This window comes from Schistocerca serialis, chromosome 1 (assembly GCF_023864345.2).
Source record: "Schistocerca serialis cubense isolate TAMUIC-IGC-003099 chromosome 1, iqSchSeri2.2, whole genome shotgun sequence".
NCBI lineage: Eukaryota > Metazoa > Arthropoda > Insecta > Orthoptera > Acrididae > Schistocerca > Schistocerca serialis.
Genome location: NC_064638.1, coordinates 579,695,212 through 579,721,844, shown reverse-complemented (window position 1 = coordinate 579,721,844; position 26,633 = coordinate 579,695,212). Strand labels below are relative to the sequence as shown.

Sequence of the window (26,633 nt, the reverse complement as noted above, 5' to 3'; positions counted from 1 at the left end):
GCTACAAAATGGACATATTCTGAAAAATCGATTTTTTAAACAAATTTTTGATACCCTTTTTCTCAAACCCTTGAGGGGGGGGGGGGGGAGGGCGCCACTATCAAGTTTTTGTCCCATTTCGGAAATATCGTAGATCCGGGGCTGTATGGGAGTAGGACTTCTGCGCCTAATCGTGCGAAATTGTATGGATGTTGATGGTATTAATTTCTTGACAGGAGAGACGGCAGCCATGTTAGGGTACCTGAGAACTTCGCTGGTAGTGACAGCTGTGCTGTTGGCGAGCGCCACGGCTGACACACCTGCCAACTGTCTATACAGCGACGTGCAGGGTAGCTGGACGTTCCACGAAGGTGAAAGAAACCTCGACAACAGCGCCACTTGCGACTCGTTCGGTGAGTAACTTATTCAAACAGGGACTCCTGGCTTACACATAAATTAATGTCAGCAGCATGGTGTCAGTTACAGTTCCTAACTTTAAAGAAAGATTTTGTTCTTTAGTGGACCACTTTATACAGTAACGAGTAACACGTTTGTCACAATATCAAGGAAAGCCAAAAAATGTAAATGCAGAAACAAATAGATCTGTTTTACTGAGGATCACAAAATTTCAGAAATGTTGACAGCTTCTATATTCATTTCTGAAAAATATGTAATTTATGGACAATAGTTAAAGTCTTCTGTGTAATCACCAACTGTCTCCTTTTCAAAAAGATATTTAATGTTGCTATGTGCAACCGTATTGTTCGAATAATCAGGAAGAAACTTGCAATTGCAGCAGTTGTCGAAAGACTTGCTTGTTTCTATGCGCGTACAGTCACTGTGAAGATATACACCATGTACTAAGGAGACCATAATGCAAAAGGATAATATATCTCACCTAAAAATTAGTAGATGGAAATTATCGAAATCGCTGATAATGGCTGTCAAGTCTGCTTTTATGAAAAATTTTGTAAGACTAAGGAAAACACGAAAAGTATTCCATTTTCTCAAAATTCTGTTTACAATAGGTCCACCTCTGATCTCAAGTAGAAAAATGCCTATTACATAAAGCTTAAAAACAGAATTATTTTTAATAAAAATGTAGTAAGATGTGTTTTCGCTCCCTACTGTTTATTTGACTGATCACTAGCAGTCATCGATTTAAGTGAATAACAGCGGAATTACTGTAAAAGTGGTATTTCCTGTTGAAGCATGCGTGTCTAAGATCGAGCCTCGTTGTAACCAAATCATCAACTTCTTCCACATCTCAAGATTTCGAGACCCAAGGACGAGAACTAGGCACCAAGAACTGAAAGAATGGATATTGCTTATATTACTTGTAGTGGCTCAAGTTCTGGTGCGCTTGGAGCACTGAATCTGAAGTTAACGTAAAGAACACATGGAATCTGACACATTTGCATCGGAAAGCAGATCACAAGCTCACCCGAGTTTAAAAATTAGCCGTCACGTAAAAGACCAGTTGCCCTACATCTCATGATCTTCAGCCTGAAAGTCCTTAACTTCATTGCTGAATAGCATAAACTACTTTATAGTCAGAGAATCGTTTCAAGAAATACATCACGAGTAGCTTAGCAACACCTCAAAATTTGTTCATGTTTGCATTGTTTGGCAAAGACTTTGCCAGCATTGAATAAATAATAATTTTCTAGGAACCATCTTGGCCTATGACTAGAATAAATTTTGATGAGCAGACTATTAGCTCATGAAACACATCTCAGGAAATTAAATATTAGATGGTCCCCTACTCCTTTCACAAATTTCAAGGTCTTTTGGAATATTACGCGAAGAGAATGTTGCTTTTCAACCTTAAGGAACAAGTATTACTGTATTCAAATCTTTCTGGGAATACTGTCGCGTCATCTCCTTCTTCTGGATATCCCTTAATGGATACAGACGAGCACACGATGCGTCTTTATTCTATGAATTGCAGTATGTATCAACTGATCTGCACTTGGTAGTCGTATACACTGCTTCGTGTTAACTAATCAATATATTTTTCTTCGTCATTTTCTTCTTTTGCTCTCGATCTTCCCTTCTATGATCACTAGTAGAAGTAGGCCTAAACATTTGGAGTTTCGTAGGTAGGTCCTAAATATACAGACTTTCTTCTTTTAAAGTTGGTAACATTTCTCTCTCGTCGTAATACCTCGGTGCCAGTTGTTCTAGCTGTCTGCGGTGTTTTAAACATCCTGCGGTAAATCTACATTTCAAAGGCTCCGATGTTCTTTCGTGTTGGCATGTTTAGTGTCCATCCTTCAGACCCGTGTAGACGTATAGGCCAGATGTAGCATTTACAATCCGAACTCTATAGTGTAAGCCTAAATTTGTACCTGTAAGATTTTTTTTAATTTTATGAAAGTATTACGGACGTTCTCTATGCTACGTTTTATCTCCATGTCACATCTCCAGTCTTTACAGAGCCACATTCGAAGGTACTCAAATTCGTCTACTCTTCGTATTACAGAACCACTGAAACGCAGATTTGCTTTAGTAAAGGAGTCGGGATGTCTTGTGACAATCACAAAATCCATCTTTTTGGTGTTGATATTCAGGTATTCAGGCCTAGATTATTGTCGTAATATCCGACTATGTTGATGAGATGCTGAATGTCATCTAAATTATCAGCTTTCAGTACTGTATCATTAGGATGGCGAACGTTGTTGGTGAAAACTGCCTAAACATTTATGCCTTTTTCTAATACCACCAAGGGCTTCCTGAAATATACTCTCTGATGCAAATTGAATAACAGAGGTGACAGTATGCATCTTTGTAGGACCTCTCTACAGATGTTAACCAAGTCGGTGACTGTTATCAAAGATACCTGCACTGTCTGATTCCAATACAAATTCTCTGTACAGCGAAAGTATTCCTGATCAATATCCATTCTTTTGAGAATTTCTATCTTAGAGACTAGTTCAAATGCTATAAACATTACAGTAAACCGAAGTTCTGACTCGTGGCGGCGGCCTTCCTCCGCGCATGGACTCCCAAAACGTCAGTTATTTTAATGTTTCTAGCATTTTTATTTCATAAAATGACGCGGTAGTGCATCCCGAAAGATTTTAATGAGATTTACTGAGACTGACGTCGGCCGTTGTAACTTGCGTATTAGCGCCTGTGTTGCTGTACTATCAGTGGTTTCGGAAAGCTGTTTTATTTGTGTATTTCTCTTTCGGTCTGGCGTGAAGAACCTGTGCAGACTGTGACAGTGGAGCTGTCGTACCCTAACGTGGCCACGGACCAGTACGGCAACGTGGGCACCTGGACGTTGATATACAACCAGGGCTTTGAAGTGACCGTCAACGGCAGGAGCTACTTCGCATTCTCCTACTACATATCGGTAAGCGTGGCTTGCGTTCACTCGTTTACCTCATGGAGTTGGCTACAGCGGCGGCGGTGTACACTGACTGGTGCTTTTGATGTCTCTAGGACAACGGCACCGTGACCAGCATTTGCGACCGCACGTTCAACGGCTGGTCGCATGACGTCACGCTGAGACACTGGTCCTGCTACTACGGCGTCAAGAACTCGCCGGTGGCCAGAAAGGTCCACGAGGATCCTTTCACCGCAAAGAAGCAGCTGGTGAGTGGGCACATATGGCTTTCTTGGCTTTATAGCGTACAGACAGCTTCCACGTATGTACAAGATAGAGCTAAGTTTCAATGCAACTTTTTCTCGCGTTGCTGGATTCAGCCGCAGGCTCATGCTAAAACAATTTCAAGTTTACGATTGAAAAAAAATATACTAATTGCGACTGTTCTACCCTTATTTAACTAATTCTTTTACGAACTGAGTTTCAGATTGTTAAGTCATCAACAATAATTGCTGTCATGGATTAGAGAAGCTTTGTTCTTCAGAGTGCGACTTTCTCAGCGCACTGACTTCCACAGCTCTCGCAACCCCAGAAGGTGAAAATCACAGGAGCTTATCTCAGTTTCTACATATCTACATACATACTCCGCTAGCCACCAAGCGGTGTGTGGCGGAGGGCACAATTCGCGCCAAAGTCATATCCCCCCCTCCCCCCTCTGTTCACTCGCGGATCGCGCAAGGGAAAAACGACTGTCTGAACGCCTCAGTACGAGCTCTTCTTTCCCTTATCTTTGAATGGTGATCATTGCGTGATTTTTGGTGGTAATAATATATGCTCTACATCCTTGGCGAAGATCGGATTTCGGAATTTAGTGAGCAGCCCCTTCCGTTTAGCGCGTGGTCTATCTGTAACTGTGTCCCACTTCAAACTTTCTGTGAGACTTGTAACGCTCTCGCGGTGGCTAAATGTTCCAGTCACGAGTCTTTTCGCTCTTCTTTGGACCTCCTCAATCTCTTGAATCAGACCCAACTGGTAAGGGTCCCATACAGACGAACAATACTCTACGACTGGACGAACTAACGTATTGTAAGCTATTTCCTTTGTTGAAGGACTGCATCTCTTCAGGATTCTACCAATAAACCGCAATCTAGAGCTCGCCTTGCCCGTTACTTGTGTAATCTGATCAATCCATTTGAGATCATTTCGAATAGTCACACCCAGATACTTGACGGATGTTACGGCTTCCAAAGACTGGGCATTTATTTTGTACTCGTACATTAATGGGGATTTTCGCCTTGTTATACGCAGCAGTAGGTTACGCTTACTAATACTGAGAGATAACTGCCAGTCATTACACCACGTACTTACTTTCTGCAAATCCTCATTGATTTGTTCACAACTTTCGTGTGATACTACTTTCCTGTAGACTACAGCATCATCGGCAAACAGTCTAATGCCGCTGTCAATACCATCAACCAGATCGTTTATGCAAATCGTAAAAAGCAACGGACCTGCCCTGAGGCACACCTGAAGTTACTCTTGTTTCTGTTGAAGTCACCCCATTCAGGGTGACATATTGCTCTCTGTCTGTTAGAAAACTTTCTATCCAACTGCATATGTTATCGGATAGACCGTTTGCGAGCGCTGTATATGTTACCCGGCCTCAGGGTTCTTAAATTGATAACATGATCGATTGATTAATTTGACCATGTAGGACAATGCTCTTACTTGTAAGGGTCAATGATTTGCTGGATACTGTGAAAGTTGGGTAGATGTCGCAGCTCAGTTTGCCCTTTTTGTTCGTGATATGCTGAGGACTATGAATGACGGGCAACATGCAGATTCCATATTTCTAGATTTCCTAAAAGCATTTAACACGATGCCACATAGCAGTCTATTAACGAAGATACGAGCGTATGGAATGGGTTCGCAGATATGTGAATGGCTCGAAGACTTCTTAACTAATAGAACCCAGTATGTTATCCTCGAAGGTAAATGTTCATTAGAGACAAGGGGTTTGTCAAGAGAGTCCCAGGGAAATGTGATAGGACCGCTATTATTTTTGATACACGTAATGATCTGGCGGACAGGATGGGTAGCAATTTGCGATTTTTTGCTGATGACGCTGTGGTGTACGGGAAGGTGTCGTAGCTGACTGTAGGAGGATAAAAAATGACTTTGACCAAATATATAGTTGCTACGATGAATGGCAGCTAGCTCTAAATGTACTAAATGTAGGTTAAGCTAGAAAAATTTAAGTTAGTACGGATGAATAGGAAAAGCAAACTTGTAATGTTCGGATACAGCATTAGCAGAGTCCTGCTTGATAGAGTCAAATTGTTTAAATATCTGGGCGTAACGTTGCAAAGCGATGTGAAATGGAAGGATCATATAACGACTTGGGTAGGGTAGGAGAATGATCGGTTTCGGTTTATCGAGCGAATTTTAGGATAGCGTGGTTCATCTGTTAAAGAAACCGCGTATAGGACGCTAGTGCGACCTATTATTGAATACTACTTGAGTGTATGGGGTCCGTACTAGCTCGGATTAAAGAGAGACATCGCAGCATTTCAGAGGCGGGCTGCTAGACTTGTTAGCGGTAGGTTCGAACGTCTTGCAAGTGTTACGGAGAAGCCTCGGGAACTCAAATGGGAATCCCTGGTTGGAAGGCAACGTTCTTATCGCGGAAAACTCTTGAGAAAATTTAGAGACCGACATTTGAAGCTGACTTCAGAACGATTGTGTGTGAATTCCTAAGGGACCAAACTGCTGAGGTCATCGATCCATAGACTTACACACTACTTAAACTAATTTATGCTAAGAACAACACACACACCCATGCCCGAGGGAGAACTCGAACCTCCAGCGGGAGGGGCCGCGCAATCCGTGACATGACGCCTCGAAGCGCGCGGCCACTCCGCGCGGCTGAGAAACATTCTGTTGCCTCCAACATACATTTCGCGAAGATAAGATACGAGAAATTAGTCCTCATACGGAGCCATACAGATGGTCGTTTCTCCCTCGTTCGTTTTTGGAACAGGTAAAGAAATTACTAGTAGTAGTACGGGGTACCCTCCGCCACGCACCGTACGGTGGCTTTCGGTGCATGTATGTAGATGTAGAGGTAGAAGGCTAATAAGAAAGTCACAAGGAGTAGCAAAAATATTAATATATTCTAAAATTAGAATCAAGCAAACTGCAATATTGAGTTCAGAGCAGCCTTCACTGACGTTGCACAATGGTAAACGACACACAGCACATGTATTGAAATCATAGATAGATACGCATACGTATGATCAAGCCATAGAGTACTGAACGAAGAGAGCAGGTCAAAGGACAACGGGGGATGTTCAGGTGAATCTTACCACACGGCGAGTACCGTTGATTTGTGCTCTTAGCGCTAGAAACTTGCGCTGGCCGAGCGAACGAAACGGGTAGCGTATTCGCGCAACATTGCTATTCCCTGTTCAAGATGATGAACAGTTATACGGCCACTAACTGCAAGGCGGTAAATGATTATAGCAAGACGCGTCCGTGCTGGTGATGAAGCTGGTCCGTCTCGAAGCGGAAACTGAGTGGGTAGGACGTGGCGACAACCAGACCTTTTATGGCTTCGCTGTCCTCGCACACTGCAAAGTTCTGAACTCAGAAACTAGAGTTGTTGCCAACCTCCTGGGAGGGTAGGGGCCAACGCCTCCCTGCTGGGACGTACGGGCTGAACACATCGTTTTGCCAAGACAGGTTTCCTAGTCTGACTCAGTTCCAGTCATCGGAAAGGTTGTTGTTACTGTGTCTCTACACCACCACGACGAAAAAAAAAAACCTTTAAAACTTGAGCACTTTTTAACTGTTGCACTATTTTGAGTAAATTTCAGCTCGTCTCGAAATGATGTCAGCCGAAATATGTTTCCCGATTTAGGTTGCTCAGTATGTTGCGGGTTATTAACATGCTGTTTCTTTCCTTTCGGAAATTTCGTTAACGGTTTAAGACGCGACTGAATTTTCAAGGACCCTTAAATAAAATTAACAATTTAATTATAGATGCACTAGTGGGTTGTTCGTTAGCAAAGGGCCCTGAACGTGTTACCTGATTGGTTGCTTGTTAATCCCTAGTTGACTCGTTGCTTGTTTGCAGCCTTCTGTGGCCGCCGACATGCGTGTCCTGCCACACGGCGATCCTGGGAAGGTCCGACGTGTTACAAAGGGAAAGGCCATGACCTGTAGCAAACCACATGAGGTCTATCAACACTGGACACAGAACCTCCTCCTCACCCTAAATGATCAGATACATATGAGCACATCACCAGTCTTTTCTCGTCTGATGCAGCCAAGAACTCACTTCACCTCCTAAGGTCCTCTTTGTTGTAAAGAACAGAGACTTCTCTTACTACTTTTCTTCCACTCAAGTGACTTAATTGTTTTTTTTTGTAGTCGATTTAAAAGCACCTGCAGCTTCATCGTCAGGCGTTGTTGTTGCTTCAATATCATATGCAAATAATTTAAAATACTAATGACAGCTGAGCTGAAGAAAATGGTAGTAAAATAGCCTTTGTTTCCCGCAATAAAATGTTTCACACTCGAAGTTTCCAATTACCAGTGCTGTGGAAGCAATAGATCCTGTGATTCATTTATCTTTTTAGATATCAAAACGTGTACTGAAACGCGTCAGTAAATGTTGGTATGATACGCTTAATATGTTATTGCTGATGATTCACTTTAGTGTAATCTATATGGTGTTTCTATCGATTTGTGCATATTTGTTGGTGATAATAAGGGTATATCTGTGATTGTGAAGATCGAGCCGCTAGCGCATGTCCTAATTTCCCTCTTTTCTGTAGTTAACTCTGTGTCCTATACTTGTTGTGCCGTATGAATCTGATGGAGTGCTGGATGGGCCACGTGGTAGGAGGAAACGCGGGTCACTAGCTACTAGGACCAGGTCTCCCTAGGGACAACAGCCGGCTTCTAAGGAGGACTAGGCTGCTTGGAGAGCGACAGTGACCTAGACGTTGACAGCTAGGTGGTCGTTCGTGGGGCCCTGTACTGCCGTGTTCGGCGCCGGCAGGGTGCGAGTGGTCAACACTACAGTTTGTGGGCAGGCACGGTGCAGTCCCGGATTCTGCTTAGAAACAACAAGTATGATGAACTGTGTTGGACACTCAGCCAGTGCCGAATAAATTATTTTTATAAATCGGTCTCTCTGCTCAAAGAACAGGTTGCTGGAATGTTATCATTTTCCGTGGGTGCCTGACTGGTCAGGAGATGTTCATCTCTGCTTTCTCATGGGAAGCCCGGCGGCTGTTTATTGTTAAAAGATTTTGCTTCTTCCCCTGTGGAGGCAGAAGAGCGACAGCCAGACGGCAATACACGTGGAGTGAGAACTTTTCTCTTGCAGGGCGAAAATGTAGCTCACTAGGTGACGTAAAAAGAAAATCTGTAAATGGTAGATCAGGACACCGTTTTCTAGATATCTGAGATGTGGTAAAACAGCCCATTGGGTGACATAAAAAGATCTAAGAAGTGGAAGTTTGGAGCTCAGCTTTCTCAGAATTGTATGCACAGGAAGGTGATTCTTTGGGCAACTTCTAAAACTGAAATGATAATTAAATGGACACCCTAGCTGCAAACAGGCGTTGTACTTCATTGGGGACATGTTGAAAATGTGTGCCCCAACCGGGACTCGAAGCCGGGGAGCGTGCAAGGGATAAATCCCTGCAGGCGCACTATTCTCTGTGCCCTCGGTGGCCCAGATGGTTAGAGCGTCTGCCATGGAAGCAGGAGATCCCGGGTTCGAATCCCGGTCGGAGCACACATTTTCAACATGTCCCCAATGAAGTACATCAACACCTGCTTGCAGCTAGGGTGTCCATTTAATTATCATTTCATTTATAGCAAAGCTGCATGGTCATCAACAATAATTGTTCTTTCGAGAACAGGTACTACTGTCATATATAACTTCTAAAACATTTGCCAAGTGGAACATTAGTCCTCTGTTTTAAACAAATATCTCACTGGCCAATATTTAGTGTGTCCATCTGATTGGTGGAGTACTCGTATTCTTTTGAACGCTTTTTGTGCGGAGCATAGAGGAAGATAGAATTTTATGGATAATCTGGATGAAGACGAGGAAGCGGACGCTGGGGCTTTAGAGAAATGGAAAAGCGGACATTCTTGCGTCGGAGACACGGCAGGAGCTGGTCTTCCATTTCTGAGGGCCAACCCATAACACATGCATTGACAACTATCGGCTGGTAGCAGGTTACACCGTATGTGGGACTTGGCTCTCTGACTCATCACCTATGGTCAGATTATCGTGCAGCACAAGGTACTGGGGAGAAATTGCATTTCTAACGATTACAAATATGATATACGGGCTGTGTGGCACCAATCTCTTAAAATATTTTACAAATATTATTTGTATTTGGTGGTAGTAGCAGACAGCGGAAAAAGTCTTCTATGTAATAAATTGTTCTCCTCAGTTAATAGTGATATGTTGAGTGTACATTTACGTGAGTATGGAAGAACTTTATTACAACGAATCGCCACAAGAAAGTTCTAGAATAGCATTGTGATGATATCAGTTTCACTGCAACAATTCTAAGAACTTATTATCGGTACGGTAAGGAGCACTTGTACTGTGATATTTTGTTGCAGATGGAGCAGGAAGTCAGCTTCGTACAGCAGACGCGTCTGGTAAATGAGATAAACAGTGCACAGAAGCTGTGGAAAGCGAAAGTCTACGAGGAATACCTGGGACTGACCAATGAGGAGCTCATTAACATGGCTGGCGGCAAGAGGTGAGTGAATAACAAATTCCGGAAAGCAAACAACAGCAGAGAAAAAATCGAAGAGTAGGAAAAAGAGATAATACTTCCTTTTTTTACTGTAGAATTCGCGAAGAAATAAAAGAAAATAACGTAAGCATCGATGATCACAAGGTACAAAATGAGAAATTCATTAAAATGGTGGTTTAATGACTGGCCAAAAGGTTTAAAAGACACAGTTCTTGTGTTGCGAATATTGGGTTACTTCCAGTACTGCCGGCCGGAGTGGCTATGCGGTTCTAGGCGCTACAGTCTGGAGCCGAGCGACCGCTACGGTCGCAGGTTCGAATCCTGCCTCGGGCATGGATGTGTGTGGTGTCCTTAGGTTAGTTAGGTTTATTTAGTTCTAAGTTCTAGGCGACTGATGACCTCAGAAGTTAAGTCGCATAGTGCTCAGAGCCATTTGAACCAACCACTTCCAGTACTGGCCTGCTAAGCGTGCCTTGCGTATTTTATGGCGGTATTAACGCCGCGCTTTAGGTTTCTACTGCCTAACTAGGCATATTGCTCTTAAACCAGATTCATACTTTCACAATGTAGATGAATGAAGATCATTTGCTCCGCGTCCTTGTATCACATCACATATTCCTCGTCGTTAGCATGTTTCCAAATTTAGTGTATGAGACAAAGAGGGAATCTTTAATTATATTGCCTGATATATTACACCCTCAGCAGCTGAAAAACCGTGGCTTCTGTCCTGCTGCAGGAATTAAATACTTACAAATAATTTTCATTATAGCACATTTCGTTTCAATTAGAATGTTTTAGGTTCAACTGTGTCTGTCATCAAAGCTGACAGTAAATTATTCAATATACGTTATTGTACACAGTCATTTGATACAATTTTTGAAAACAGTGGGAATGGCCCAGAAATTTGTTGCTATCAACATGTACTCCCGTTTTCCGGTTTTCACATCTGTTGGTTCGTTGCTCATCATAGGTCCGGTATTTATGTGGCTTTATGTCCATGATAATGGTGCAACGCCATCTTAATCTAGAGGAGAGACCGTCTCCTCCGCTATCTGTCTGTGAATCGTGTAAATGGTTTCCGTGAAGTATTGAAAGCTGGAAGAGTTGTTGGCGGTGTAGAAGCTTTGAAGATATATGTGAGTGAGTGTGTAGCTCATCAGGCAAGAACATGACACGTGAAAGTCAGGGACCTAGCTTGGGCGTCCTGTCAAGCACACATCCGTAATCTGTCGGGACGTTGCTTGTGCGTTATATAGTAAAGAACGGAAGGAAAAGCGGTAATACATTCTCCAGAGCAGTTTCGAGGCCTCTTCTAGAAGCCGCACCCTGACTGGTTTGCGCACCAGACCAACGGTCTTCGGTCCGAATTGTCGATTCGATCAACTTTAGCTCATCTCGCTGTCATGAAAGCTATCTCTATGATTAAGTTTATTGTTAGTACGTGTCATATGCCTCTTTTAAGCAACAAAGCATGGAGAACACGAGCAATGATTGCAGAAATCGTTCTCCCCGGTAAGTTTGACAAAGGTATGTTAATGTTATTTTATCCAAGATAATGATAGTTGATCTCTGTAGTTTTAGATTAAATTACTTGAAAAAACACAAGAAGAAGTAACTTTTTCAATTTCGTCTAAGACAAGATGTATTTAAGGCTTTCACTCAGCTTCAGCTGGTTCAGTGCAGCTGGGTTATCACAGAATTTTAAATACAGAAGCAGTTTTTTAGTCTACATACAGCAACCAAAAACATTCATCCGATTTCACATAATTATATGTTCTGCACGAAAAAAGATACAAACTTGATGTAAATTTTAACTTTAAGAATGGGACTAAAATATCTTTTATTGTGAAGAGCGCCATCCGTTTACAGAGGGGTACATCGTTTACATGTATGGACACACTAGTTTTCAGTTCTTTTTGCAGTTACTTTTAGGATAAAAATTTTTCGTTTCACTTTCACAAACGTTCTATATGCCCACCATCGGACGCACAGCGGATATCCAAACACGTTCCATTGTTTTGCGACCGTATCTGGAGTTGTTGCGTTCACTTCCGTCCAACGCGACGTCAAATTTCAAGCAGTTATTGGAAGGGGAGTCTGTCAGAAAACCCCAGGCCGTGAGATCAGACGCCCCACTGAATAGCACCTGTTGAAGCGTCTTTTGTGTGATCGCCATCTCGACTGGGCGCGTTTTGCTTAATAAATAGCGAGAGCAAAAGTGAGGCATAGGGGTTAGACAAAAATACGGAAACACAACGAGAAATGCATTATTGATCGTAAATATATGTGATAGCTAAGCCTGCAGGTTGCACTGTCCTATTTGACCACGAACGGTGCCTGTGCAATGCCGTCAATACGTTCAAAGTATCCGTCGTGTTCAGAACAATGTTCTGTGTGATTGGGAGTGCACTGTGTCGAGCTAAGTGAATTCGAACGAGGGCAGTTGTTGGTGCTCTTATGGTGGGTGGGTGCTTCCCTAACGAAAACAGACAAAGTGTTTGGTGTTTGAGGTAGCGCCTTATCGAAGATTTATACAACATACAGGGAAAACGGAAAAATGTCATCTGCTGAGTCACAGCGTGGACGAAAAGGTGTGTTGAATGATCGTGATGGGCCGTCATTGAAGAGTATTGTGGCGAAAAATAAGGCGATGACAGCTGTAGAAGTCACTGCTGAACTGAATGTCGCACTCACGAACCATGTCAGCACCAAAAGAACAAGAAGGAAGCTGCATAAACAGGGAATTTGAAGGCGAACTGGAATTCCAAAACCACTTATCAGTGATCAAGGACTATGTGACCATTTTAGCTGATGAGCTCCATTTTATGGTAAAATATTTTTCCCCAGCGGTGATGCCTCGTTTCAAGACGACAGGCCTCCTCTTCATACAGTTCGCATCATACAGGATGAATTGTCGCATCTCCCCTGGCTACAACAGTCACCAGATGTCAGTATTATTTAGTGGAGATCTCAATATTACTTCGGAGAGACGGGAGCATGATCGGTATCCACCTCCATCATCGTTACCCGAACTTGCCACTATTTTGCAGGAATGATGGCATAAATTCCCCTTAGGAACCATTCAAGAGCCGTATGTGTTCATTCCAAGGCGACCGAAAGCTGTTTTGAACGTCAACGGCTCTCCTACAGCGGTGTTTCCATATTTTTGTCCAACACTGTTTCTGTACCTTGAACAGGTGACTTACAACTGGCGACAAAGTACATTTTTCGTTTCGATCCGTAAATTAAAATTTAGAATTCGTTTCTTCAATTCTAGTATGTGGTCACGAAAGTTGTCGTTGGACTGTCGATTTTGGTCTGTAGTAACAATCTTCAGAGTTGTTTAAAATATTTCCTAATGTAACAAAGACAAAGTGGCATATTAGGATATGTTATAAAATGATTTGAAGACGGTGACTACAGGCTGAAATCGATAATCTGGCAGCATTTTTTTTACACAGACTGGAATTAAAAGAAACTTCCTGTATTATTGTTGTTGCTCCCGACTATAACCCAGCTTTCAAAGTTTTCTATAGGCTTCCATTTTAATTCGTAAAGAATAAATACTCATGTGAAATCGGACCAACCATTTCGAAACACCCTGTATTATGTGCACAGCGTATACAACTTCAAATACTTTTGCACTCAACTTGGGCAAATGCTCATTAACATTTTATTGGGCACGACACATCATTGTCCTCATTTGCAGCTACCAGCACAATTTGCACGAAAATACATCTCATCGTTGATTACGAGCGTATAAGAACTGCAGAAATACACATAGGGACACTCACAACAAAAGTTTGAGATTTTAAAGGGAATATTGACGGATCATGGAAACGTGCAACATTTATGAAGTTTGATATTCTAAAGGGAATATTGACGGATCATGGCAACGAGCAACATTTATGTCCGTTTTAAATTCCATCGGTTGTGAAATACTGCCTCTCCTTTCTCTCGGCTTCTGCAGGATTTCTTCACGTAATTTGATCTTGTTAAATTTAGTTCTTATTATAGGACATCGGGAAAATGACTTGTGTTTGTAGCTTATTGTGATCTTCATGTGCTATAAGACATTTTAAAGATTGTTAACTGCTGCCCACTGAAGCAAAGGGTGAAGCGCAGAGGTTAGCACACTGAACACGCATTCGGGAGAACGACAGTTGAAATGCGCGTCTTGCCATACAGATTTAGGTTTTCCGCGATTTCTCTAAATCGCTCCACGCAAATGCCGGGAAGATTCCATTGCAATGGGACGATTGATTTCCTTCCACAACCTTGAAACTTTTTCAGCTTGTGCTCCGTCTCTTGTGACTTCGACGGGACCTGAGCGCTAATATTTCTTCCTTCCACCAGCAGTTAAATGTTGTAGAGTTGGGAACAACTATCACGAAGGTATAGCGTCTAGTAGGGAACAGGGTGCATCAAAGAAATGCATTATTAATTTCTGTTTACAGTTATAGCAGGAAATGAATCAATTGATCATTATGACTCACCATATTTGGCCTAAGGTGAAGATTTATTGGACAATAATTGTTCCAGAACGACTAATGAATACACAGTGGATGGTGGATGTGGTACGTTGCGTTGTCCACTCGACGACATCAGCACATCCGTTAACCAGTTGTGAACTGGCTGCTTGGTGTCTCAGATCCATAAGAGCCAACGAAGGACCGTCACTGTATAAAGATGCGTGTCGACATCCTAAAATGATCAAAATATCAGCAGCGACAGACAAAATAGAGATCACTGATTTCCTGTGCGTGAACTCTTGTTTGATTATTTAGTTTTCTTTCTTCTACGGTCACATTTGGCACGTTTTTGCCGTAGAGGATTCTTGAGCAAACTACATTAGCTAGAGAGGTAAACAGACAGTGCTCGCGCAAATATATTGTATTATGGATAAACCAGTCTCCACACTAATGTCTTCCTAAGTAGCCCATATTATTTCATAGCTGGTTGATGAGTCAGTATGTAGTAGGAGTGGACATCTCCTCAGGTGAGCTACTCGAGGACTGTAGAAAAACAGCGAATCTCCCCAGGTGTCCTACTACATGACTGTTGTAGGACATGCATTGCCTCAGACCTCCCATTAGAGGCCTACAGTAGAAGTGTGTATCTCCTCACGTCTCCACCTATATGCATAAAACAGGACTGTGTATCTCCTCAGATCTTCTACTATAGAACTGTAGTAGGAGCAAGCATCGATTCAGTTTTTTTACTAGGGGACTGTAGTAGGAATGTATACCTCCCAGGTCTCCTACAAGAGGACTAGAATAGGAGTGTGCATCTCCTCAGATCTCCTGCTTCAGGACTGCAGTGGCAGTGTGCAGCTGCCCAGGTTCTGTACTAGACGATTGTAGTAGGAGTGAACATATCCTGAGGTTTCCTGTTACAGGAATTTAGAAGGATAGTACTGGTAAATCTCCCCAGCTCTGCTGCTAGATGACTGTGGTGGGAGCTTGCATCTCGTCAGTTCTCCTACTACAGGACTGTAATATGAGTGTGAATCTCCCCAAATGTCCTACCAGAGGAGTATAGTGGGAGCATTGATCCCCTCAGATCTCTTACTAGAGGACTATTGTGGTAGTGCGCATATCCTATGTTCTCCTACTAGAGAACCATAGCAGGAGTGCGCACCTTCTCAGGCTTCCTATTGGAGAACTCAGAAATGGTTCAAATGGCTCTGAGCACTATGGGACTTAACATCTATGGTCATCAGTCCCCTAGAACTTAGAACTACTTAAACCTAACTAACGTAAGGACATCACACAACACCCAGTCATCACGAGGCAGAGAAAATCCCTGACCCCGCCGGGAATCGAACCCGGGAACCTGGTATTGGAGAACTGTAGCAAGGGCATGCACCTTGTTACATCTCATACTAGAGGACATTATGTGTAGGTATCTTCCCAGATTTCCGAATAGAGGACGATAGTAGGAGTTTGCTTCTCCTCTGGTCTCCTACTTAAGGAACATAGTAGGAGCATGAATCTCCTCAGCCATCGACAAGGAGGATTTTAGCAGCAGCTTGCATCTCATTAGGTCTCCTGCTAAAGAGCTGTAGTAGGAACACACACATCCTCAGGTGTCCTACTAGAGGACTATAGTAGGAGTGTACATCTCCTCCACATTGTAGTAGGAGTGTGTATCTCCACATGCCTCCTACTAGAGGACTGTAATAGAAGTGTGCATCTCACCAGGCTTTCCCCTATACTAGGAGCATGCATCTCCCCAGGTCTCCTACTATAGTAGCACTAGTGTGCATCCCTCAGGCCCTCTAGTAGGGGACTGTGGTAGGAGTGTGTATCTCCAGTTGTCCTACTAGAGGTCTGTGTATTTTCTCAGGTCCCCTACTTAAGGTCTATAGTAGGAGTGTACACTGTAGCAGGAGTGTGCATCTTCTCAGACCTCATATAGAGGTCTGTAATAGAAGAGTGCATCTCCCCAGGTGCCTACCAGCGGACTGTTGTAGGAGTGTGGATCTGCTCAAGTGTCATATTTGTGGACTGTAGTAGGAGCATGCATCTCCACAAGCTTCCTATTAGAGGACTGTAGTACGTATGCATCTGCTTAAGTCTCCTGTAGGATTATAGAAAAATTGTGCATCTTTATGCATCTCTCTGACTAGTGAGTCATAACAGCAGGGTGAATTCCACAGGTCACCTACTAATGGACTTAAGTGCACCTACACAGTTCTCCTTCTAGGGGATTATAATAGGGCTGTGCATCAGGTTTCCTCCTTGAGGACTATTGTGTGACTATGCGTTCCTTAGTTCTCCTATTAGAGTACTGTAGTAGGAGTGTGCATAGCTGAGGGCTCCTACTAGACGATTTGCACCTCCTCAGATCTTCTACTAAATGATTCAAACGTTCAAACGTGTGTGAAATCTTATGGGACTTAACTTCTAAGGTCATCAGTCCCTAAGCTTACAAACTACTTAACCTAAATCATCCTAAGGACAAACACACACATCCATGCCCGAGGGAGGACTCGAACCTCCGCCGGGACCAGCCGCACAATCCATGACTGCAGCGCCTGAGACCGATCGGCTAATCCCGCACGGCGACTAAATGATTGTAGTAGGGATGTGTATTTCCTCAGGTCTCCTACTAGAGGAGTGTAGTAGCAGCATGCAAATCTCCTACTAGAGAAATGTAGTAGAAATGTGCTTATACTCAGGTCTTCTACTCGAGTAGTGTAGTAGAAGAATGCATCTCTTCAGGTCCTCCACTAAAGGACCGTATTATGAGTATGCTTCTCCTCAAGTCTGCTGCTAGAGGACTGTAGTAGGAGCATTCATTTCTTCATGTGTTGAAGTACTGAAGAGCAGATGCACGTTTCTAATACGTGCTGTTGCACCCATCGACTAAGAAGTAATATTGGCTGTGGAGAAAGAGAGAAGTGACCGGCAGTATCAGTAGAACAATATATGTGAATATTAGTTTCCCTCTTCTATGTCTTTTGTGACACGAGCTCTCCTCCAGTCTATGCTACTGATAATTAACGCACTCTTCTGCAAATGATGAAAGCTGTCACGCTAAAACCTCTTACATTCTTCCAGTTTATTGGCATTTCTATTTTGCCCGTAGAGTTCATTGCATTTCACTTTTTTGTAAAAGAGTGACAGGTGATACGTTTTCCATATGTTCGGATATGTCATGTATTTTCTCTAAGTGTCGAAGAGGGATGCGTCTGGTGCTAGTCAGGTAAGCAATCACTGCAGGGAACATATAACCGTTGAAACAGCGGCCCAGTCTTCAATTGCACACCACACGTCAAGTAAGATGGAAGAGGACAGTGTATGACACTCAACGACTACACGTCAAGGGATGGCTTTATGGCGGTACTTGGAACTGAAACCGATAATCATGATCACAAAATAAGAGTGAGACTTAAGACTAAAGAAAATGGTTCAAATGGCTCTGAGCTCTATGGGACTTAACAACTGAGGTCATCAGTCCCCTAGAACTTAGAACTACGTAAACCTAACTAACCCAAGGACATCACACACTCCATGTCCGAGGCAGGGTTCAAACCTGCGACCGTAGCGGTCGCGCGGTTCTAGACTGAAGCGCCTAGAACCGCTCGGCCACTCTGGCCGGCCTAAAGAAAATACTATTTTGTAAGAGGTAAAGGGACGCAGCTGATGTCTGCGACGATCCTCGGCTCCAGAACGTCAGAAGATTCAGCAGGTATTGAGGAACCTTGGCGGGCGATGATTTGATGGCTGCCTTGTGGAAATATATAAGGGAAGAGATTGATGACTGCTTTACTAAAAGCAGACGTCAGATAGCACGGCACATTCAAATCGTGACTACGGCGCTCATATTCTCTTTACTTATGGTTCACGCAGTAAATCAATTACAGAAAAGAAAGGGAAATAGCAAAGCTCCACATTTTGGCTCAAATGGACCAATCGGAAACGATCAGTTACCGTTTCATTCTCTTCCAACGGCGTAATTTGGATGCAATATGAAGGGGCATGGCATTAGCCGCTACTTCTCAATCAAGTTGCTCCTCAGTTGGCTTGATGAGGTTGAGTGCACCCTTTTCGGGCGCGCGGAGTGGCCGCGCAGTTTGAGGCGCCGTGTCATGGATTGCGCGGCCCCTCCCGCCGGAGGTACGAAGGCATGGATGTATGTGTTGTCCTTAGCGTAAATTAGGTTGAGTTAGTTTAAGTAGTGCGTAGGGACCGATGACCTCAGCAGTTTGGCTCCTTAGGAACTCACACATGTTTGAACATTTTTTGCTTCGTTTTCCAATCCTTCCACCAAGAAAAACTCCCTGACAGCACCGACAATCGAACCCAGGTCCTTCGCACAGACGCGCTGACCACTGAGTTACTGAGGCGGACTACACAAAAGAAGCAGAATTTAATTTTCGGCGTCGCTTTCTGTACAGACTCTCATAACTTGATAGGCGTCATTTGGTTAGGGCAGGAAAGTGACACTCCAGAGTTGCTATACAAGGAGAGTGGGAAGTGAGGAGGATGTGTGACGTTTGGTTGCAGCACGTGGCTGGCCCAGTGGCCGGAGCCTGCCCCAGTGACGGCGGAGCAGCGGCAGCGCGCCTCCTACCTGCCCAAGCAGTGGGACTGGAGGGACGTCGACGGCGTCAACTACGTGTCGCCCGTCAGGTGAGTGTCCGTGGGTCTTGCTTGTACAGCAACTAGCTGTGCCCGGCCACGCTTTGCTGTGGCTCAGTCCGCTTAAATGGAAAAGAAAAAGCACACGTTTCTTATATGTACCAGGGTTTGATACATGTCCCAGTCTCCTTCTCTCCCCTGTCTCTGGGCATCTCCTCCTCTCTCTTTCTTTATCCATATCTTTCTCCCCTCCACCCTTTCTCTGTCAACCACCCCTTCCCCCTCTCTGGCCACCTTCTTTTTCCCCTCCACTCTCTCTCCATCTCATCCTGCCCCCTCTCTCTCCTCTTTCATCCATCACTTCGTCCACGCTTTCTCTGCCGATCTTCCTCCTCCCCCTCTCTCCATCTCCTCCTTGCCCCTCTTTCTGTCCATCTCCTGCTTCCCGTTCCCGATGCCCACTTCCTCCCCTCTCTCTTGACCTTTATGCTTGTTTATTGCTATTGCAAATTCAGATTCTGTAATAATATTCTAATCATAAACCAATAAGCCATAAGTACAAATTTCCTGTTTGCTGACAACGTTTCACTATTGTATATTTTACAACGTTTCCCTATTGTTAAATTTATATAAATTTATGTATTACATATATTTTAAAAACAGATAAATGAGAACAAACGCGTATTCCAATAGCACGTTGCTTCAAAATTTCAAAGTAATCGGCCAAGAACTTTCGGAATTAACGACTTTGAACAAACTAACATTTACATTTGTATAAATTTTATCACATACATATTACATATACACCAGAAGGAGTTGCAGTAGCCAAGTAAAAACACCTGATTATTCGAATGTAACATTGTGTCAAAATTTCAAAGCAATTCATGAAGAACTTTAGGAGATTAACAGATTTTGTAGACACGAACATCTACGTTTGCTCTTATACGGAAATTGTAACTGTTCCCAATCGCAAATCAAAGTGAGCTTTCAACCTTCAAGGCCTTCTTCGAAATTAGACTACGTACGCACACACATTCACGCAAACGCAACTCACACACAATATGACCCCAGTCTCTGGCAGCTGAAACCAGTCTGGCTTCGGCTGACAGAGACTCTGGCCATATTATGTGTGAGTTGCGTTTGCGTCAGTGTGCCTGAGTATGTTATCTAATTTTTTTCCGACAGTCTATTTGTTGCCCCCACCTGCGACTCAGCATCTCCGATATACGGTGAGTAGCAACTATCCCTTTCATGATATTGTTCAATTCCATCCTGGATTTTCCATTTCATATCACACACACACACACACACACACACACACACACACACACACACACACACACACACACACATGGTGTGTATTACAATCTCTAAGACCTCTCTGTATAACCTTACATGACATCCTGATATCCGCTTGTGAAACATCGGCTACCACAGGACACCTTATACCAAAAAGGTCAGAAAATATCCATGAACAATTTTCCAAATTTTGTCGGTACCGCTTCATTCCTTGTACTGTCGAGTAACTGGATTAGAGTCACGTCTTGTCGCCTTGTAGACTGGGACAGGTCAACGAGTCGTGTGGCTGGGATGTCGTCAGACCTCGCACTTGCCGCGTGGCATTAGCCGAGCGGTCTCAGGCGCTGCAGTCATGGACTGTGCGGCTGGTCCCGGCGGAGGTTCGAGTCCTCCCTCGGGCATGGGTGTGTGTGTTTGTACGTAGGATAATTTATGTTAAGTAGTGTGTAAGCTTAGGGACTGATGACCTTAGCAGTTAAGTCTCATAAGATTTCACACACATTTTTTTGAGACCTCGCACTTGCTGTCGATGTGACTGTCCGCTGACTTAATTGATTCTGGAGGAGTAACTTCGCAGAGATGCACGAGAATGAAATAGTCACGAGAGCTTAAAATCACGCGAGCGCTAATGTTTGCAGGGACCAGCTGCAGTGTGGTAGCTGCTTCGCGTTCGCCGCGGCCGGCATGCTGGAGGCGCGCATCCGCATCAAGACCAACAACACGCAGCAGCGCGTCTTCTCGACGCAGGACGTGGTCAGCTGCAGCCCGCTCGACCAGGGCTGCTCCGGAGGGTTCGCTTACCTCGTGGCCGGCAGATACGGAAAGGTTCGTATCAAAAAATACCTGCACCTGTCAGGCAAAATCACTGTGAACATTGAGGCAATAATTCTACCGCCGCACCTGCTTGAAGATACGTTTGGTAAAACACCGTGTCCTGCTGCGCGAAGTAATGAGCAACTGCCTGCTGCACGTCCTCGTCAGACAGGAATCGCCGACTCTTCAATGCCTTTGTTAAGGGACCGAAGACGCCATAGTCGCATGAGGAGAAATCAGGACTATAGAGCGGTTGATCGAGTGTCTTCCACTTGAATTGGCGTTACATCCGTGTTACGACATCTGCGATGTGAGGACGCGCCTTATCATGAAGAAGCCGCACCCCTTATAGCATGGAACTTGGAGCACTATTCCACAACGGTGGAATGCTGCCCCATACACATTCTTCACTCTCCGAGGGATGTCTAACGGCGTCCGTCTTTCGGCAGGCGCCACAAGAACACGAGCACATTGGTTCCGTTTGGTTATAACATCACCTTAGTTGACGTTTCCGCAATTACCGCATGCACTTCTGAAAGACACGAATACCAAATTAAACCCTTACTTAGATGTCGGTGCTTATATACCTGTACCGGAGTCAGGTTACATTGCATGTATTCTGCATAAACGCCCTCAAATGGAAGCTTTTTGCTCGTCACTTAAGTTTTAATTTTGTTTCTTTGCTTTGCTCTTTTTAATTTTTGTATTTAGTAGTAACTTTGCGTTTTGTCTTTTCTGTATTTATCGTTCTGATGATGTCTCATTAGAGCAGAAACGGCTAAACTGTTGTAAGTCCACTCCATACGATCAGGACACTTGCGAATAACTCATATGAGTATGAAGGCGGGATCGTATTTACTTTCTTAGGAGAGCGCTCGCCATGTGGGAAATCTGGGTTCGAGTCCCGGTTCGGCAAAAAACTGCATTTATTGCGTACAGCTGACATCAATCCAGATTCGCAAAATGTGAATCCATTTCGTCATTGGAAGGAAAAAGGAGAAACTGGATTTGGGGGCTTATCAAAGAAAATACCTCGGCATTCATCTTAAGTGAGGCAGGGATACTATGGGAACGTAAACTGGGGTGACGGGACGGGCATTTGAACTTCACTCCATCCGAAGCATTGCCGGGTGCCTGAGCCAATGCAAAGCATCGCTCGATAAAACACTTTTTGGGAAGCCGTCGTTTGTCTTGGGGGGGAATTTAGAAGCGCAGATTGAGCTCCATACAACCAGGTAACGCTTTGGTTAACAGTGACTGATTTTTTGCAGGACTACGGACTGGTGGAGGAGGAGTGCAACCCGTATGTGGGCAACGACACCGAGTGCTCCACGGTGAGGGAGTGCGACCGACACTACACGTCCGAGTACGGATACCTTGGAGGTGAGGCAGCTCAAACATCTAGACAAAGACATTTTCAACATTTCGCGGCCCTGTCAGCAACTGTATAAATATTAATTTCAATTTTAATAACCAGCGCATCGGTCGCGAAGTGGGGCCGAGGCAGTTTCAGATAAGTTTTTACAGTCTGACGATAATTTGTGGATTTGTAGTTTTAGCTTGACGATGCCCACTATAGAGAAACGGTAGTTACTTTTATTCTGAAGAAAGTTGGGTTATCCCGACTGAAATCTAGGCAAACATTGCAACCGAGGCTGTTGGTAATTAAAATTAATCTAGACAAAGCTTTTGACAATGCTTACGAGAACAGATTCTTTGAATTTTTTAAAAAGTTTTTAACTTTTTTAGCCATCAGACTTCTGACGTGTGACTACTGCTAGTACTATGCTAGTTACGCCCCAATGTCTTAACATATACCATATCAGCCTTCCCTTTCTTCTTGTCAGTATTTTCCGTACTGGTATGTTCCTTTCTCCACTAATTGGTGGAGAACCTCCTCATTCCTTATCTCACCTGTTAACTTATTTTTCAACACCATTTTGCACTGACACATCTCAAACGTGTCAGTTCTCTTCTTTCCCACTGTACATACCATGTCCTGTATACCATGTCGGGCTCCAACGTACAATCTCAGAAGTTTCTTCCTCAAATTAAAGCCGATGTTTGATACTAACGGACTTATTTGGGCCAGGAATTCTCTCTTTGCTGTACTAGTCTATTTTTTATGTCCTCCTTGGTTCATCTGTCATGTCTGTAACTTGTACTGAAACCAGACAGGAATTCTAAGAGTGAAAGAAAATGAGATATAGGCAGTATAGGGGGAGTGAGAAATGGTTATGGAGTAAAAGGGAGTGAAGTATCGTTATGCTCCCTCTCACCCCAATATTTAATCTGTGCACTGAGTAAGCAACAATTTAAACTAACATCTGTTCATCTGTCACTATATGTGATTGTTTTGGATTTTCTGATGAAGACCCCTTAGTCGATGTCGAAGTCAGATCAAGATAAATCTTCTTGAAACCGGTTGGCTGTATTATACAAACCACAACTAAGAGATATTTGGAGAGGGAATTATAGTTCCGGTGGAAGAAATAAAAATTTGAAGGTCTACTGATAACACTGTAATTCTGCTGGAGACGACAAAGGGCTTGTAACATCAGTGGAGCGGAATGTGTAGTGACTAGAGGGCAGGTTATTAGATCAAAATTCTTGAAAGATAAAGAAATATGTGTCGGACTGGGACTCGAGTCCAGTAGCTTACGGGTTCAAGTCGCAGTCTGGCCCACGGCTTTAATCTACAAGTTTCAAAACAGCATACAGCTATTTCGTTCAGGTTATATGAGGTACACCAACAAAATAAAACTACGAGCATTCAATGTAGGCAAATTAAATCATGTGATGCTAAGGGAATTAGACATTGAAAGTAGTAGATGAATTCTGCTATTTAGTGCAATAAAATTACGGCAGAAATAAAGAGACGTAACAACAAACAATTTTCTAATGAAGGGAAATGCCAGTGTCTTTACATTGCAAATAAATTTAAGTTTTAGAAAGTTTGTTCTGAAGATATTTGTATGGAGTGTAGACTTACAGGATAATGATGAATGGACGATAAACAGGGCCGACAAGAGGAGGACAAAACTTTGTAAACAGGAGCTACAGAACAATAGTCATGAATTTGTGTGAAGATAGAACAACTAAAAAATAGATACTTAATCGAATCAAGGGAAGAGAGGCACACCGCACCGTTTGACTAAAGGGAGGGATGGATTTGATAGGAAATATTCTGAGATATCAAGGAAAATTGAATCTACCATTGTAGAACTGTGTGAGTTTGTCTCTGTGTGTGTATGTCTATTTATAAACATATTAGGTACTAAGAGAAGAAATAAATTACTCTATGCATCGCTCAACCAGTATGTATTGCAATAGGGTGGGAAATGTAGCAGCCATAGTTTTCAGTCTTAACGGTATTCGGCCATTAGTCATGTAGAGAACTGAATCAGTGATAAAATCACATCTGCTTCGTACCTCCTGTTACTCCTCAAAATAATTGCCTGTATGTGAGTCTGTGTTTGATCAGAGAGTTAAACCTAATTCACTGCAGTTAAAAGAATATGATATCCCTGTGTGTATGTTACTAAAGGTTTCAGTGTTAAATAACGTATAAGCGAATAATGTAAATGGTCTTTGTGTAGGAATATTTTCATTTAGAAATATGTTGTATCGTCAACCAAGTGACACATTTCACATTATAGCCATAAATGTGAAGAATCGTCGATGGAAATGACAACAGGAAACTAGCAACTAGTACAAACAATTAATTACTGCGCAAAGTCGTTTTCGTGTAAAGTATGAAACAGTGAAAGATTTTTATTTGCATTTAAATCATTTTTATGTACCTTAAGGCGGACTTTTTATTGATGGTGACTCCCGTTCATTGGATGACTTTGTCCATTTAGAGAAAGTTTCACCCAGACGCTTGAAATTTCATTCCACATTTCACATGAATCTGTGAAAAGGCGTCGGTGGAATTTTTTGTCATCAGTTGTCAGTCTACTGACTGGTCTGATGCAACTCGCTACGATTTGCACTCCTGTACTTCTCTCTTCATTTCATACACCTAGCATTCTCAGTTATATGTTGTATTTATTGATTCAGCATGTAGGAAAGACTCAACATATAGGAAAGTCAAAATAACTTTCAGTGAAGTTAAAGGCAACGGTGGTAACATTAAGAGTGGAACGGGAATTCCATTGTTAAATGCAGACGAGAGGGCGGACAGGTGGAAAGAGCAGATTGAACGCCTCTATGAGGGGAAGATTTCTCTAATGTGACAGAAGAAGAAACAGGAGTCGCTTTAGAAGAGGTAGGGGATCCAGTATCCGAATCACAGTTTAAGAGGGCTTTAGAAGACTTAAGATCAAATAAGACACAAGGGATAGATGATATTCCATCAGAATTCCTAAAATCATTGGGGGAAGTGGCAACAAAACGACTATTGACGTTGGTGTGTAGAATGTATGAGTCTGCTGACAGAACATCTGACTTTCGGAAATATATCATCCACACAATTCCGGAGACTGCAAGTGCTGACAAGTGCAGAAATTATTGCAGAATCAGCGTAGGAGCTCATGTATTCAATTTGTTGACAAGAAGAATATACAGAAGAATGGAAAAGAAAATTGAGGATGTGTTTGGTTCAGATGGCTCTGAGCACTATGGGACTTAACATCGATGGTCATCAGTCCCCTAGAACTTAGAACTACTTAAACCTAACTAACCTAAGGACAGCACACAACACCCAGCCATCACGAGACAGGGAAAATCCCTGACCCCGCTGGGAATCGAACCCGGGAACCCGGGGGTGGGAAGCGAGAACGCTACCGCACGACCACGAGATGCGGGCTAGGATGTGTTTGGATGACAATCAATTTGGCAGAGGCAATTCTGACGTTGCAATACTAAAGAAAAATCAAGACACCTTCATAGGAGTTGTCTATCTGAACAAAGCGTTCGACATTGTAAAATGGTGGAAGATGTTCGAAATTCTGAGATAAATATGGGTAAGCTGTATGGAGAGATGGGTAACATACAATATGTACAAGAAGAATTGCATGATCTACTGAACGGAATGAACAGTCTAATGAGCGCAGAATGTGGATTGAGAGTAAATCGAAGAAAGGCGAAAGTAATGAGAATTAGCAGAAATGAGAACAGCGAGAAACTCAATATCAGGGTTGATAGTCACGAAGTAGACGATGTTAAGGAATTCTGCTACCTAGGCAACAGAATAATCAATGGCGGATGGAGCAAGGAGGACATCAAAAGCAGAGTAGCACTGGCAAAAAGGGCATTCTTGGGCAAGAGGAGTCTACTAGTATAAAACACAGGCCTTAACATGAGGAAGAAATTTCCGAGAAC

General features: G+C 43.1%; 1 protein-coding gene and 1 non-coding gene across 2 annotated transcripts in view; both read left to right on the top strand.

Moving 5' to 3' along the window:
- Positions 1–229: 229 nt before the first annotated feature.
- The window catches only part of LOC126417038 (dipeptidyl peptidase 1-like), a 38,822-nt gene continuing 12,418 nt past the window's right edge, over positions 230–26,633 (top strand). The window contains exons 1-7 of the mRNA XM_050084965.1: positions 230–392; positions 3,189–3,340; positions 3,430–3,582; positions 9,968–10,110; positions 19,122–19,247; positions 21,134–21,320; positions 22,580–22,691. Of these exons, the coding sequence (XP_049940922.1) occupies positions 230–392; positions 3,189–3,340; positions 3,430–3,582; positions 9,968–10,110; positions 19,122–19,247; positions 21,134–21,320; positions 22,580–22,691 (1,036 nt within the window). The remainder of the gene's footprint in view (positions 393–3,188; positions 3,341–3,429; positions 3,583–9,967; positions 10,111–19,121; positions 19,248–21,133; positions 21,321–22,579; positions 22,692–26,633) is intronic.
- Trnap-ugg (transfer RNA proline (anticodon UGG)) lies at positions 9,048–9,122 on the top strand. The gene has a single exon. It is a non-coding gene; the product is annotated as a tRNA-Pro (tRNA).